General features: G+C 38.3%; 1 protein-coding gene across 5 annotated transcripts in view; it reads right to left on the bottom strand.

Moving 5' to 3' along the window:
- LOC126425232 (spectrin beta chain) overlaps positions 1-16,902 on the bottom strand; it is a 535,456-nt gene that overhangs the window by 83,069 nt on the left and 435,485 nt on the right. For all 5 annotated transcript variants that reach the window (XM_050088190.1, XM_050088188.1, XM_050088189.1 and 2 more), the window contains exons 22-30: positions 16,245-16,363; positions 14,239-14,397; positions 13,158-13,421; positions 10,929-11,129; positions 9,960-10,076; positions 9,607-9,807; positions 6,839-7,047; positions 2,576-2,780; positions 769-963 (exon numbers count right to left, since the gene is read on the bottom strand). In XM_050088190.1, coding sequence (XP_049944147.1) covers positions 769-963; positions 2,576-2,780; positions 6,839-7,047; positions 9,607-9,807; positions 9,960-10,076; positions 10,929-11,129; positions 13,158-13,421; positions 14,239-14,397; positions 16,245-16,363 — 1,670 coding nt within the window. The remainder of the gene's footprint in view (positions 1-768; positions 964-2,575; positions 2,781-6,838; positions 7,048-9,606; positions 9,808-9,959; positions 10,077-10,928; positions 11,130-13,157; positions 13,422-14,238; positions 14,398-16,244; positions 16,364-16,902) is intronic.

Raw genomic sequence — 16,902 nt, 5'->3', positions numbered from 1 at the left:
TGGCCCACCAATATTTTTCAACACTTCTGAGTTTATGAGCCTGCCTCAGAATTATTCTGTCTCTCATTATAACCATTTAATGAAAAAAATAAACTGCTAACATTAGGTGCTTTCTTTTAATGAATAAATTGCTTTGCTTTCCAGAGAAATTACCATTTCCTGTTTCCTACTCAGCTGCCCACCTTCTTTGTTCACTCATCATAAGCTTTGACTGTGACCACAGGAAGTAATCCTTGATGAAGTCTCTTTCCTAACACTCATGCTCTAGTCATGGACACAACTGTTCAATTTTTTGTCTTATACTGTGTCCTCTATCTAGAAAGCTTAATCTGAGGCTAAGGGGAGAAAACAGGGTTGAGGTGTTGTGTGTTAAATTCTCATTTACTGTTTCAAATATTGATTACTCACAGTCAATGATGCCTCATTTTTCAAATGCCAAAAAATCTAACACTTTTCCTGGCAGCCTCAAACATTCCTTATACGAGGAGACAAAACAATAAATATTTAGCTGTGCCAAAGACCAGAGTCAATGTATCAGAAATACAATGCCAGCGATGAAGTTCTTTGGTGACTGATACATCAGCTTGAGCTGTGGCAGCACTCTTTCACAAAACAATACTACCTTGGCATGAAAATCACAATGTCAACTAACTAGTAACTTTCCTTCATTTCTCTCTCAATTTTTAGTAATGTGAAAGACTTCAGATGCTTCACCAGAACAATATCCTATACCAGCTGAAAGCAACCAAATACCAAGAATTGCCTCACCTGCTTCCTTGTCTCAATGAGCTCCAGCAGATCTTGCCACGCCTCATTCAGTCCGTCCTTCCATTCTGCAATGGTGGCAGAGTCACTGTGGCCTGCTCCAATCAGCTGGTCGGCAATTCCGTTCACGGCAGACACTCTCTCACTGCCGATCGCTTCTGTGTCACGAGCAAACTCCTTGAAGCGTTCCCACAAAAGCTGCAACAAAGCAAGTTACGCTTTATGTTTTGTGTTGCCAAAAACATCAACATTTTTAAGAAAAATAAAGGTAAATCAGGAAAAGGGAACAGGGGAGGGGGAGGGGGAGGGGGAGGAGGGGGAGGAGGGGGAGGAGGGGGAGGAGGAGGAGGAGAAGGAGGAGGAGGAGAAGGAGGAGGAGGAGAAGGAGGAGGAGGAGATGCTATCACGAACTGCCTGAACGATAACATTCTGCCATGCAGGTTGCCACTGAATGAATTAAAATACCCTTTTTATTTTGCTTTCATTGCTGTGCAGATTCACCTGTGAATCAATATTCAACATTCAAATGGTTGAAATCCATATAATGTGTAATATAATTAAAATACAAAACAATTGGTTGTTTCGTCGAAAGAATTTAAGAGAAAACTTGCATACAATATATAGCACATCAAATAACTTGCATACTATACTTTCTGTGGTTACACTCCAAAGATTAATTAAATCAAAGCTTTGAATGACCGGCATAGTCTGCAACAAATTAAACTCACATACAGGGTGATGAAAAACAGCCTGATAATACAGTCCCAGCACGACATATAACATAAAACTGAGAAAATTTTTTTTAATAACCACAGGTCAGAAATGCAGTGTCATGGAACTATGACCATAAAATGACAGCCAATCAGTGACAAATGTGCAGAGTTTGCCCGGTAAGTGAATATGTACAAGTATGTCTAATAGTTTGGTTGAACAAAACTGATCAGCTGTTGTCATTTCTTCAAAGTTGTCCTCCTCAAAGCGACTTTGGAGGCATGAAATGTGAGCATCTGCCGTAAAAAGTCTGATTTTGGAAACAAAAGGAGTGTTTAAAATTTAGTTTCTGTTTTCTTTTCAACCACTGTCTTCAAGGGTTCATCCTCATTCTCGGTACATTAGCAAAAAGTAAAACATTTAGCCTTTAGATTTCATCATCAGTAGCACTGTAGATGTATACAGACTGTCTCACTGCAGTGCTGTCAGCATTACCACTCATTATCTTAAATTACTTTTAGTGTAGTCGATTAGTCAAGCTTTAGCCAGTAAACTTCACAGATAATTCACACCTAACATAATCAGCCGTGGATAGGAATTTAAAGTTTTCCTGGTTTTTATTTATCAGCTGAAATCATTACCTGCAGTTAATTCAGACGTAAGTCTTTTAGCGCAGCAAGAATTAGCTGTGACAAGTTAATTCAAATATACACACTTCCATGTACTCATTGCCAACCATCTATATTTTATGGACATAGTCCCGTAACGGTGGATCCTAGACTCAAAGTTACCTGTAATTATCATACCACTTATCTCTACTTTTTATATTCATCATCATCATCATCATCATCATCATCATTTAAATATTCCTCTAGCAGAAGCTGATCATCAGAAATGAATCATTTATGTAAATATCTTCCTCCTTGAACATTTTCCAGAACAATATTGCAGTATTTCACTAATAAATATTTTTAATAATGCTGGTGGAAGGCAACAACCTCTCCCGAGGGCCTTATTTACATAGAAGTGATCCAAAAACCTTATGTATATTTCGAATCCAGTTCAAAATTTATTTCTGTAACTGCAGGACAGCACTCACCGTAACATGGTCATAATCCTGGCCCAACTCGTGACTGCCAGCAACGACTTCCCTCTCCGCTATCCACTGCTCGAGGTCGTCGACCTCGCGGTTCAGCATGAACAGCTGCAAAGCCTCCTCCAGCTTGGCACGCCGCTCGCCAGCTAAGTCTTTGAGGCCGGCGTACAGCTTGTCTACCTGAGACTGCTTCACTATTATCTGGTCACTGTAACACCACAAACCGTCTTCAGTAATACTTAGGTTTAGTTGAGCATGCATAAATCTTTGCTTCCTGTGTGTTTGGCCTTCATATTGAATGCAGACAGGTACTGGCATATTTTATAGTTACAATAAAACAGATCTGTGCTAAGCTAGCCAAACATTTCAGATGTTATAGATTTCAAAATGGAAGCAGGAAAAATAAAATGAAATAGTCTGTAAATACTATGAATTATGGCATTTATTATGCAAAGCTTACAAGCTTATTTCTTGAAAATTGTGTCAGAAAGATACAATCAATTGAAATCAGTGCATGGATGTAAGTGTTTCCAACAGTTTTACATGTGCCTCCATAGGTCCCCCCATCATCACAAGTCGCAACTTCAGCAGAAGTGGCTCATTTGGGTTCTCCAATGTTCACTACACGTCTCTGGAACACTCATAGCATTAAAAGAAGAAGTAATGTTGCATGACTGAGGAGGCCAAGTGATGTCTCCGAAATGAGAGAACACTTCCAAACATTCCACAGACAATGGTCTTGCTGATTTGTGCAGTGTCGGGTATTGCACTACCTTGTTGAAAATAAAGGACGTTCGGGTCAACGCTGAGGCACTGCAAGCAAGGCTGAACAATGTTTCCCCAACACAGTGACACCACAATCTGAATTAACCCACTGTTCCTCCATCTTAATTAATTAAAAAAAAAAAACCACAGGCCTGGAGTCCCAAAAACACCAAATCCACACCAATCCATGATTTGGGGAAGTGCAGTGGCTTCTTGTGCAGCATTTTAGGGTTCACAGGAGACCAGTACTGCGTGTTCTGTTTTTTGATGAAGCTCGAGAACCGGAAAAGGGTTTTGCGGACATGAACAAATTATTTAAGAAATCTGGGTTTTCAGTTAGGATACCGAACTCAGCAACATAAAAAGTAACTAGTGCTTTCTTGCCTCTGTAGTTAGGTTTCTGTTCAATTGCAATTTGTAAGGATGAAATCTGATCTCTCTAAGCATTTGCCATAAACTGCCTCGACTCAGCCCTGTATTTTGAGCATTGGGGACTAAGTTCAAAACCTTTCCTTACTCTCTGCAAGTTTTCAGGTGTGTGCACTGCATTCCGAGCTCCACCTTTGGATCAAACACAGTATCACTGTCTTCAAACTTCTCCACCTGAGCCAATATGGTATTCTAACATGGTACCTGACCAACGTCAAATCTTTTCCCGATGTCACTTTAATGTTGCACTTCCATCACAGACTTCGTTTCATAATAACAATGAACTGAGGTAACACAATGCTGTATGGTCCACTGCTACTGAAATATGAAATGAGATTCTCTCCTTTACCCTCCGCCTCTCTGCTACCCAATACACACTATTGTGCATGCATAATAGTTGACATTGAACCATGTTAGTCAGCTCTGCGCCAATCTGCTCCATCGATTTTCGATGTATTACATTTCAGAACTCTTTCTGTACAAGGGCGTATATGCGGCCAAGGGGGTGGGGTAGCAGAGGGTGGGGACTCTTGGATTTTTCCCAGATTTCCCAGTTAAAAACACTTTTTTTCCTTGGAGAAAATATACTATGCAACTGGTGAAAGCACATATTTTTCTGTGTTACATTATGTTGTACTTTCCCTTGGAGCAGTGCAGAACATCCGGGGACTTTAAGAAAAAAAAAAAAAAAAAAAAACGTTTTGGAAAGATCCTTGTTGCGCAGCAAAATTTACAATGCATATTTTCATGTTACGAAAGTATAAACATGAATTCTGTTGTGTCTAGACAAGACAGCCTAGACACAATGAGAGGAAGCCGAAAGGCACGCGCTAAGCCAAAGCAGGATGGCGTGAGGTCTGAAACAGGATACGTAATGAATGCTATAAAGAAAAGTACGTAGCTTCTGGAATACTTAACTTTAATCCATTCTTTTGGTACATCTGGAGATTGTGGCGATACAAGTGAGACTCTTTAGATACATGCAATGTTACTAATGGCGCCTTGTTAGGTCGTAGCCATTGACTTAGCTGAAGGCTATTCTAACTATCGGCTCTGCAAATGAGCAATGCTTCGTCCATGTAGTCGCTAGCAAAGTCGTCCGTACAACTGGGGCGAGTGCTAGTCCGTATCTCGAGACCTGCCTTGTGGTGGCGCTCGATCTGCGATCACACAGTGGCGACACGCGGGTCCGATATGTACTAATGGACCGCGGCCGATTTAAAACTACCACCTAGCAAGTGTGGTGTCTGGCGGTGACACCACAAATTCCACCAAATACAGCACAGCAGCTTCCAAAGCACTGAAACTGAGGCTGCAACTCAAAAAAATGGTTCAAATGGCTCTGAGCACTATGGGACTTAACTGCTATGGTCATCAGTCCCCTAGAACTTAGAACTACTTAAACCTAACTAACCTAAGGACAGCACACAACACCCAGTCATCACGAGGCAGAGAAAATCCCTGACCCCACCGGGAATCGAACCCGGGTGTGGGAAGCGAGAACGCTACCGCACGACCACGAGCTGCGGACGGCTGCAACTCATTTTTGTCAGCCAGTCACAGCTCATGCTATGTGATCCTACCAGCTAATGCCAGCAGATATTCAGAGCATAGGACATGTGATGTAGTCAGCCAATAGCAAAATCACTTAAGTGGAGTGAACACACAAATAGGAAAAGCTAATGGTTTAAATTAATATGCAGGCAGTATAGCTACAAGGAAAGCTAAGCTTTCACATATAACATTGGTCGTAACAAAATTTGACTTTTTTTTTTCTGAGGATGTAGTGACAAGATCCTTAGCGGGATCCCAGGCTGTGGCTAACCCATGTCTCCTCAATACTGTTTCTTCCATGAGTGCTAGTTCTGCAAGGTCTGCAGGAAAACTTCTGTGAAATTTGGAAGGTAGGAGACAACGCACTGGTGGAATTAGAGCTGTAAGGACGGGTTGTGATCCATGCTTGGGTAGTTCAGATGGTAGAGCACTTGCCCACAAAAGGCAAAGGTCCTAAGTTTGAGTATTGGTTCGGCACACAGTTTTAATTTGCCAGGAAGCTTCATGTGTAAAACTGTGTAAGTACTCACTTTGTGCTATTTTTAATCTATGAAAGAACTAAAATAAATATCAAAAACTAACCCTGAAACTTGGCCTTTTTAGTGCGTTAAGCCATTTAAGAGATATGAAACACTAATGTGCCAGTAAAATTTTAAATAATGGCATGCATGGCTGATCTACTGGGCTCGAAATTTTTCTAAGTAGCTGGTCCTCAGTGTTAAGTTTTGAATGAGAGTCTAACACTCCATGACTTAAGAAATACATCACACGTTCTCACATGTAACATAATTCATCTTGCGTAAAAGGAAATTTACTTTACGAGCAACATTTCTCAAACTATCATTTACAATATTTTCCCGCAATCTGTTAGAAATGCAAACAGTTGTGACATCATGTTCATCAAAACAAGGCTCACAAGAAATACTTATTGAAAGCAGCTGTTATTACAAAGTATTGCAAAGTCTGACACATTTTGCTGTCCTCGGGCAGTTATGTGTGTACTGTGTATTATTGTAAATGGCACATTTTCTTTGCAACTAAAGTTTTATTTTGTGTTATTATCTTGTTTGTTTTATTACTGTAGTATTATTCAGTAGTAGTGGACTAAAGTAAAATTCTTTGTTAGAAATCAGTCCTTACCAGTGAAAATCACAAAAATTTAACTGAAAACCAGAACAATGGAAAATCTACCCAAATTAAAAATTCTCGTGTGTTTTTCCTAGATTTCTTGGTTGCCCCAGGGCATATACACCCTGTGTACTTAAATGTTTCATATTGGTTGGATTGCTCCAAGTATGTCTTAAGATCAAACTGTATAATTCTGAAAAAGATCATGTGAATTAAATACATAAATGAAGTGGAATGGGTTATCCAATAACAGTGCATCAATATTCACAGACTTTTTCATAATGGAAGTGATAGTGGTGATTAGAATACAGATCATTAGTAACAGCTTTGAATTTCTTGCACTCAATGCAATTATGTTGGTGACCAGTTCACACAAATGAAAACAGGTACCTGTCTGGGTGTTGTTCCGCCGTGAGCTGCCGTGCAGTTTCACCCAGCTGGCGAATAGTCTCTGCATAGTCTTCAACTGCGAGTTCCAGTGTCTCGTGTTTCTTCATTAAATTCTGAGCAGAAATCTCATCTTTCCCACGGTCTTCTACCATCATGTACAGCTCCTGCTCACTCATCCAGGATTCGGCTTCACTTGCATCGAAGAAGTACTGTAAATACGACAAGGTGCATTAAAGATGTTTTGGACACTTCAGAATTCAATTACTCAAATGTGCAGGAGAAGTATCACCTAATATATTTCTGTGAAAGTACAAAATGATGGTGTACAGACCTACCATTGGCTATATAAATCTAACTAAGAATAATATTTGTTTCATTGACAGAGATAGAGAATGATCTTTCTGACACCTCATTTGTTCTTCTTGCATCTCTAGTTCTCAAAATGTCCCAAATTTAATACTTGATCTGGAGAAAGCCATTCTGACAGTTCAATGTCATATTGCTACAACTTGAATATGCAAAACAACTAGGACTGTAACAGATAAACTTTTTGACACTTCATTTACATAGCTAGCAGCAGCTACTACTTGTGAAATATTTCAATTTTCCCTCCAATCACTAATTAATTTTTTCTTGATTACCTTCAAGCAATTACATATGTCTAACAAAACTATACCTCAAGGTGGTCAATTAGTACTCCATTTGTCCATTTCCCACTCTTTGCTTAAGTATGAAAATATGGACAAAAACCCACTGTGTAATTTATAATGGGTGTTTTCGCTACACTCAAACATTTGATCAGAAAATAATAAACCACCAGTTGCAGCTCTCAGAACGACAGGTTCTATCTTGAGAGGCACAAGGAAGGAAGTATTGGAGGAGTTAAGAATAGGGGTGGGAAGAGTTCATGATGTCAGAAGGGTGATAGGGGAAGAGGGGAGGGGATGTTAGAGATTATTCAGGATCCAGTCCGAGAGGGACCTATGCATGAAGAGGAGGAGGGCATATATAACACTCGGGAAAATGAGAGAAGTCACAAGTGGCAGAGAAAGTTGTGGCAAGTCAAAGTAAACTAACAAAGAAATAAGGTTTCATGCATCAAAATGCCACGGTTCATGATGTCGTAAGTACCCATAAGCTCATAACCATTAGGATCAAGTCAACCTATGTAAAACAAAATTGTGTCCCTAAAGAAAGGAGAGTTGAATACTGTTATTCAGTTTCTACAAACCATCAAAAACTTACCAGATCAGCAGAGAATTCCTAAGAGTGAATGTTTAAGGTTATAAGTATATGGGTGTGGCCTCAATGTTTCTCCACCACTGCGAGACAGCAGTACAGGTGTTATTTTAAAAAAGTGTGACACGATGTGAGGTGTCGATGTGGACAGATTCAAATGCATCATCATTCTCCAAATAGAAAATGTTCATGCAAACCACCTGTTACAAGAATGTGTGGCTAATGTGTTATGTACCTACAACAATCTGTGGCACTTCAATCAGTGAAGCCCCAGGGCAACTATCATCATGACCTTATGGTGGAAAATTTTCCAAAATTTTCCTTGCCAACACAGGTCAGCTAAAAACAAGGAGAGAGGAATTCTGTCATCCTGCAGCTTCCTCCACCAAAACACAAATGATTCCTACAGAGTTTCAAATGGGAGGCATTAGATTATCCACCTCATTAGCAGATTTAGTGTTGTGCAATTGTCATATGTTTGTTAACACAAAGTAGTAACAAGTAGTACATCATTTCGTCATTAAGGAACTGCAGAGAAGCCCAAGGTTGAACAGAAAGGTGGACAGCTACTGTGCAATAGTGTGGGCAAATTAAAGCCACAGTATGACGAATGTGTAAATAATTCCAAAAATTGAGTGAAGATGAATTCCTACAGTCCCTTAATGGTTCCCAATGAACATTCTTCCTTATTATGAACAGTTTCACTTTTTGGTATGCGATAGCCCTCTGAAGAAGGGGCAGCAGACTTCAGATATGAAGTGTTATGAAATTTATGAACCCAATCGCAGGGAAGTACAGTACAGAAATGTTATTCGAGAACAGAAGCACAGGCTACCTAGTAGGACAAGCCACATGTTGTATCTGCTACACTTCTGCCTACATCTGGTGGCTCCCAGTACTAAGCAACATCACTACCTCCTGTAAGAAGACTCCAAGCCCTCTCTCTGTTGTGGACAAGAATACAGAAGATCCAATCTCTTTCCATACATAATATTATCAAACACCAAGGTTCTATAACCCAACTGAAATCTCAAATGATTCTAGAGCATTGCCACCAGTCTGTCAGCCAGCCTTTCAATTCTGTGTCGGGCTGGAAACTGGCGTGGTCATCTCGATCCAAGTGAGGCTTCTCTAGAACCAAAAACCCTTCCTCGCATTTCTAGGTGCAGATTGAGTAGAATCAGGAGTGGCACAGGAAGGAGAGCTGCAGCCCTCTACAGTTGTGAACAGTAAGACTCAGCTGTAACTGCAGCATACAGTGTCACGTATCTCAGCCTACACGACACACTTTCGCCAAGTACCTAGCTGGCACTAAAGCGATTGAGTGGCTGGAAAACCTGTCCACTTACCTTTGATTTTCTGCCTTTGTTTGTTTAACTGGTCGTTTATAATTTTTTGTTTATGATTATTAATTTGTTTGCAATTGTCTACGAGCATCAAACATTAACTAAATAAATATACATGTTGCACTGACCACACTGCAGAATACGTGGTAGTCAATTTCTGTAGATGACCTCTACACGACTAACCTGTTGGGCTTTCTCCGACTGCAGAAGGTGCTTTCGCCGATTCTCCATGGCGTCCTTGAGAGCTTGCCATTTTTCCTGGAGCTCTTTGATGCGACCTGCAAATTCTTCGGCATCCTCGTGTCCTTCGTCTATGAGCTTCTGACCGTTGCTACACACCAGGTTTATGCGTGGTTCGTGGTTCTCCACTTCTGTGCGCAATGACTAAAAGAGAGAAAGAGAAAATTGTGTATCGCTTTCTGAGGAATATGCTTGTGACATAACATTAGTGGATTGTAAGCTGTATATACCACATTTCACATGACTATCTCAATCCTGCAAGTAACAACTGCTCTATGTAATAAATTCCTACATACCTGGTTCTTCTTCTTAAGCATATGCACATTAAACAGGCTATTTCCATACTCTGTTGATGTTGCCTGAGGCATTTTCTCTGCTATCCACAGTTTCTCATCCTCCACATCTCGTCGGAACTGTAACAAAAAAGAAATTAAATAATGAACTGCTACATTAAACCTTTCTTTTATTTTAACTACAAGTATGACAGTAATAACTAATTTACCTAGAAAAAGAGTAAACAATTTTTGTCTTCCCCCTTAAAGTCAAGCTTTCAATTCCGAATCAGTTTCTTATACCACATTCTACTATATAGGAAATACTACGACACAATTCCATCTTGTGTGCATCAGTGTATCCAAAACATCCTCAGTAAATTCCAATTTTTACAGCAAGGTTCATAATAAGATATAACCCACACTTCAAGTTCCAATTAAAAACCTCCACTACCAGTGAAATTACACAGCCATACCAAGATTAGTTTGGTTTTTGTTAAGATGTTTTAATAATATCTGTAATAATAGTTCAATGTGTAAAGAGGAGTTATTGAGTAAATATCTTCTCCCAACTTATCTCAGCACCAATTTTGACAACAGTAATGAATGCATTGTTGGATATATTTAAGGTACAACAAAATGATAACAGAGATGACTTTTCAAAATCCTGCAAGATGATCTGATGATCATTTTGGTGTACTTTAATGGAATTCGAAGGAGTATCAACTTCTTTGCCAACTGTCATTACATTAATTTCACAAGATGTTTAAGTGAGCACTCACAATCTCAATGTAAGAAATGATAGCCAGTTGCCTATACTTGTAAGCTCTTACGGTTGAAGCACTTATACGACAATGACATCACAAAAATTGATGAATCACAAGGGTAAACAACAAAGGAATACTCTTAAAATTAAATTAAGTAAGAACCCAGAATAACATTGAGACGGACATTTAATAAACATTTAGAGAACCTCTAGGCATGGATACAGACCTGGAAGGCCTCTTTCTTCTTCTCCAGCTGCCTCTGCCTCTCTAGCAGAGGCTGCTTCAGCTGGGCGAACCTCTTCTCCACTTGCATCTTCTTGGCAACAATGTCGCCCATCTTCTCTGGAGCAGTCTTCTGCAACTTCTCTGCTTGGGTTTCCAAGTCTGTTACTTGCTTTGCCTTCACAGCCATCTGTGTTTCGATCATCTGAAATATGAACAACAAAAAAAGTTAATTTAGTGTGATGACAATTCCTCTCTACACTGTATTCTTGCCCGAGATGAGAAGAACGAAGACAATTCGATTAAAAAAAAAAAAAAAAAAACTTACTCTATCTGCAATTTTTGCATATTTTCTGTAATGAATATTTACTTGTCACTTGTAATCTTAAGAGGCTTGGAGTTCATACTGTACCTTTTGATTCAGTTAATTAGTAAAGAAACTGGTAAACCTGTATATTCACACATCTGATTTATAATTCAGTATTTTGTTTTGTTCTGTCTTAATATTTCAGTTCACGAGTAATTTACATAATAATACGTGGGTGACTTCATTGCTTTAAATCATGTGAAGACTTCTTGCCAATTAAGATAAAACAACATTAAAATAACTGTCTACAGCTAATAACCAAGGTATATATAACGATATCGAACAAATTTCAACAAATATGAAAATTTGTAAAATCAACTGCGTGAGAAACAGTAAATGTCATATCAAAGAATCAAACTTTGTAAAAGAATTTGCTGTCACTGAATTTGACAAAATGTGTGAACTCAACTGTCACATATTATCTGCTAAAGAAAAATTTAATGTAGAATAAATTCAATTGTAAAGTAGGAAACAAAAAAAGATTATAATATTAAGAGATTGTTCAAAGATTACAAATGTAGTACTGGCTGTGACCGCTTTCATTCTTTGAGCAGACTCAGTTATATCTTGCTTTATGTGCACTATTGTCTCAGTTTTGGCTCATTGTTATTGTCAGTTCAATTTTTTCACATTCTCAGTGATTATCAACTTTTGACGATGTATTTTGTAATAAATTCCACAATCAAAGAAGCAGAAATGTTTTTATTTGCATCTACATTCACGCAGCAAGATGCCAGGACGAAAAATCACCCCTTAGCCAAGGTAAATATTCCATAATAATTTTTATTGTAAGATGCTACTCTGCAAATATTTGTTAGTTTGCCGAAAAGTGCTCAGCTTATCACTATTGTGGTTAGGTTCTAGTAGTTAACAGCACCTTATGTAAGCTGCCAGAGACAGTGGTCATATGTGTGTGTGTGTGTGTAAGGTGTGCCTGCCTGTGCGTACATGTGTGTGTTTTCCTTTGTTTTGTGGAGTAGGCTTTGACTTAAAGTTCTGTGTGTAACAATCTCTTCACTGTGCCTGTCTGCAACTCAATGTGTCATTTTCACAGTGAGTAGCAATCTATCATTTTCATAATATTATTGATAAAATACATTTTGACATATTTCACAAACAGAGCCTATTAAAAATTGTAAAACTTCATCAGTCTTCAAAATACATAATTATCGAAGATTTCTCATGGTGAGTGTGTATAGACCCTTAATGCAAACTTCATAAATGAGACATACTGTCCATTTTTTCGGCTTATACGATTCATCAATGTAGAGAATTCACCAATGTTTTATAACCTGACATAACAGACAAGTAGCTAGCCATGACTGCTGACCATCGTCTGCGAGTGGAGCAAGCTCTCTACAAACAACCAAGGAATGTCATGGAGGAGTCAAGTTTCACATTAAAGATAATCTAACACAAATAATGGTTTTCAATGTCCATCTATACCCTCCACTACAAAAAATAGTTTATGCTATCTTTTCTTCGCATGCTATCTTTTCTTCGCATGAGTATTTTATTAAATGGTAATCTTTAAGCCAAATATCAGTGAATCTGATTTTGTGGATATACAGCACTAATAGTTTCTTCTTTTCTGAGAAATCCAACTCTAGGTGCACAGTTAAATACTGAACAGATACAAAAAAAGTAATTCACCAGACTGGTCTAAAAATGGATCTGGTTTAATGAAATCTATTGTAGTCTTGCAAAGGATCTTTGAAACATTAATATCTACCTCATATTACATTCCTCATACATCTACATGTGTGTTTGAAGGTGTGTGCGCGCGCGTGTGTGTGTGTGTGTGTGTGTGTGTGTGTGTGTGTTTCCCCTATAAACACACAAAAATACGAACAGAAAATCCCGTACCTGCTGCTTTTGCATGAGGATGTTGACAGAAGCCAGGTCTGAGCCTGTGTCCGGGCCTTCTATCTGTTTCTCGAGCTCGTCCATCCAGGTGTCGATGTCGTCACATGTCTGGTGCAAGAGAACTTCCCTATTAGCATCGAAGAGGCGCTCGCCCTTCTCTCGGGTTGTCTCCTCCAGTTTATCAAAGTGATTGCCAAGCTCCTGCACTTTCGGCTCGACGAGTTCCGCAAGTTCAGGTTTCTCTTTCATCAACTCTGCTGCCGCCTGAATTAATGTGAAGTGAAGGCAGTAAGTTACGGACACAGTAGTTACTGAACACCGCTAGAAAAATGTTTCCACATGGAAGATGTAAAACTGGTAAAACCGTTTCATACCTTCATCCACCTCAACACTCATTCCTCATATTAAACTAAAAGGAAACATTACTCTCCTCAAAAAAATTGCAGTATTATGATGGAAAAGGGGGTGGGGGATGCATGGGGAAGAAGGCGGAGACATTTCAGCTATAGCAAACAGCAGCAGAAGTTAACTGCTGATGCTAAGCAGTGGGATTTGCAGTGGCAGAGAGAGGTAAGTAAGTAAGTAAGTAAGTGTGTGTGTGTGTGTGGGGGGTGGGGGACAAAACCTTGTTTATGTGAAGCGATTTCTCCAACAGTTACTTACAGCGCCATTATTTTATGAAATGTCACACACAAACAGACAACATTCTGTTAGCATTATGGAACATAGCATACAGTTTTCAAATACAATAGATGATTCCAAATATATACATATCAAATGTTCAATACAAATAGATATAAAGTTTAATTTTTTGTCTCTAAACAAATCTCACTCCAATCTCTCTTTCTTCCCTGAAAGTAAGTATTTTGATAGTGCACACTTCTCTCATTACTGAAGATGGACTATTTACTAGAAAACAATGAGTACATATTTAATTGACTACAATATTTCCTATACTGATTTTAATGCCACATTAAGAAGATCATCATCAGAATGTTAACAGTGAGAACGGCAGAGAGCCACTGCTACGATTAAAATGTACACATGCTATTAGAGAAAGGTATTAGTTACTTATACTAGCCTCTTGTATTCTGAAGAGACGGTCTTTGTTGGAGGCGATCTCCGCTTCGAAAGCCTGGTGCCTCGTCCACTTGCTGTGCACTGTCTTGGCACTGCGATACGTGTCATCTAGTGCCGTTACAGTCTTCTCCTGCACCCATTCTCCCAGTTCCTCGCAATCCTGAAACAAAATGAAACATTTACTTTGCAATTTAAACACCTCTGAAAGTTTATAATGTATTATTCAATCTAAACGTTAAATGGACAACGTTATGAATCCTATGTTTTATTCCTGAAACTTGTCATTTTAGGGTTTTGACAATGATATATAATTTTCAATAGACAGTCAATACATTTGATTGCTACTGGAAGTATTTTGTTTCATTCCAAAATCAAACACTGTTGTTACTGGCGAGACTAATAACGCCTGACAACAATACTCACGTGGTGGGTACTTTATTCTTCTAAGTGATGTATGGCAATGATTTCTCATATGAAAACAGTGCAAGTGATATGAAATAAAGAATGTGTAGCTATATGTAATGAACAATTACTGAATATGTGAAGACTTTTAACATATCTCAAAAAAAAAAAAAAAGATGAAAATGTTATGTAATTTGTCACAAGAAGTTGTCCTAAAATGGTCAGTGTGATAAAACTAATTACTAACTATTTTTAACAAAATAAGACATATATTTATTTGCTCATATTTGCCGCCTTGTCAGTGTACAGCATCAGTGAACACACAAATTTGGCTACAGAGTTTATCAGTCAACTGTCACAAATTGTTTATTAGCTAAACAACTTTTGAAATTTAAGTCAATTTCAATGGCCCCTATTCCTTCTCAGCCAACAACTGCATCAGTACTTAGTAGGAACGAGTATCTCCTTAAAGCTCCTAATGAAGTCCTCTAGTAGGAACCTTGAGGAGACGACAACCCCAATGTAATGACATAGCAAATGCCCGAGAAGAAATATGGGCTATTGAAATTGACTTAATGTCAAAATCAGTTTAGCCAAGAAACAATATATGTGAGCACAGACTAATAACACCTACAGTCAAATGTATCATCTGTTGAAGGATTATAAACACAGGGCTCATTACTGTCTTATGCACAGAGAGTTCTGTAGGCTCAGTATGCATTTGGTAACACTCGGTATTTTTGTTTATGAAATGCAGTATCTCTCTGTTACTCAATTGTCAGTGAACAATAAGCTACTTTACTTAACAAGCAGAAATGCTTTTCTTTGTCTCTTTAGTCATGTGCAGAGTTCCCAGGCCTGAAAATCATCTCCCGAGTGAGCAAGTCAATTACGCAGTTTTTGTTTTGTGTTTATAATGCACCGTTCTACAGATCATTTTACAGCATAATATTACTAGCTGCAATATCATTATTGAAAAGTGTTCAGATTTGAAAGTTATTTAATATGAAAAACATGTTCAGAGAATATGTTCAGTATTATTGTAGTATACACAGGTATTTGATTCCTATTAACAGCTTTCAAACCCAATTGTTAGTATTTCACAACCACTAGCATGCAGAATCAACAATGTAAACTATCATACATCACCACTTTCAGTACTAATCTTTCTAGAGTTTCATTGTGATTGTAAGAGCCTTCTACTAGAAGGAGGGTCCTTCAGCTGTGCCAAAATGTTGGCAAGGTTAGTATTAAACATAGCAGAGTGCGACCACCTAAAAATATTTTTGTCTACACTGGATATCGTATAATATGAAGTTACGATGATCTCAGAACCACTACACACATTGACAAAGACCTATCAGATTAGGACACTGTCTAAAGAAGGTACACTAGGAAAACCAAAATGGATGCAAGCCACACTTCTTCACATCAAAAAACGAGTTTATCACAATTTCACTCTTTTCATGTAAAAATTACGTAAAAATAAATACTTAATGGGTCACAATGGATACCGTCTCGAAATTTGTAAAAGTTGTTAAGAAAAAGAGTAAAAGTAACTGACAAATTACAGTTACTGTCACTCTTGAGTGCAAGTCTTATAACCTGTAGGAACTGGTGAAGCTGCAGCTGATCCTTCAGTTTCTCCATCTGCTCCAGAGCTTTGTTGCGGTTTGCGTGGCGCCGTTCATTGATGCTGTCTGCCTTTTTGCTAACCTTGTCAGCTGGAAAATGAAAAAATAAATCATCAGTCAAACTTCACAAACACTTCTTTTCTATCAAACCTCTTGGAACTGAGCTTCCTTATCACAATTTAATACTACTTTCACAGCACAGTTTTTCTGTAGTAGTTCACACTAAAGAATGAGGCAGTTAACAGTAATGTGCTGTTATTTTAACAACCATACTAGACCAACCACCATACCCATCCTCTAGAATATGGCAAGAAGCTTAAGACGTTAATTTTATTTTTCAAAAACCAATGTTGAGAAATATTTCATATATAAGAGCCAATACAAAATAGAACAAAAGAATTGTAACAAAAACTTCACTTATTTCTTAAGTCACTTATGAGAATCCCTTCAAAGACACTTTCCATGTGAGTAGGATGACATGGCCAACAGGAAATTCTTTAATTCACTCACAATACAAGGCATATCCTACAAGACATAAAATATGCTCTGGCAAGTTTTCTAAAAGACATGCACCTATATGTATAAATTTTCTAAAGCAATGTTAAATCTCTAAACACTTCATAAAAAGG

Source organism: Schistocerca serialis, chromosome 10, assembly GCF_023864345.2.
Source record: "Schistocerca serialis cubense isolate TAMUIC-IGC-003099 chromosome 10, iqSchSeri2.2, whole genome shotgun sequence".
NCBI lineage: Eukaryota > Metazoa > Arthropoda > Insecta > Orthoptera > Acrididae > Schistocerca > Schistocerca serialis.
The sequence above is the reverse complement of the archived record's forward strand: the minus strand, read 5'-3'. Positions and strand labels throughout refer to the sequence as shown.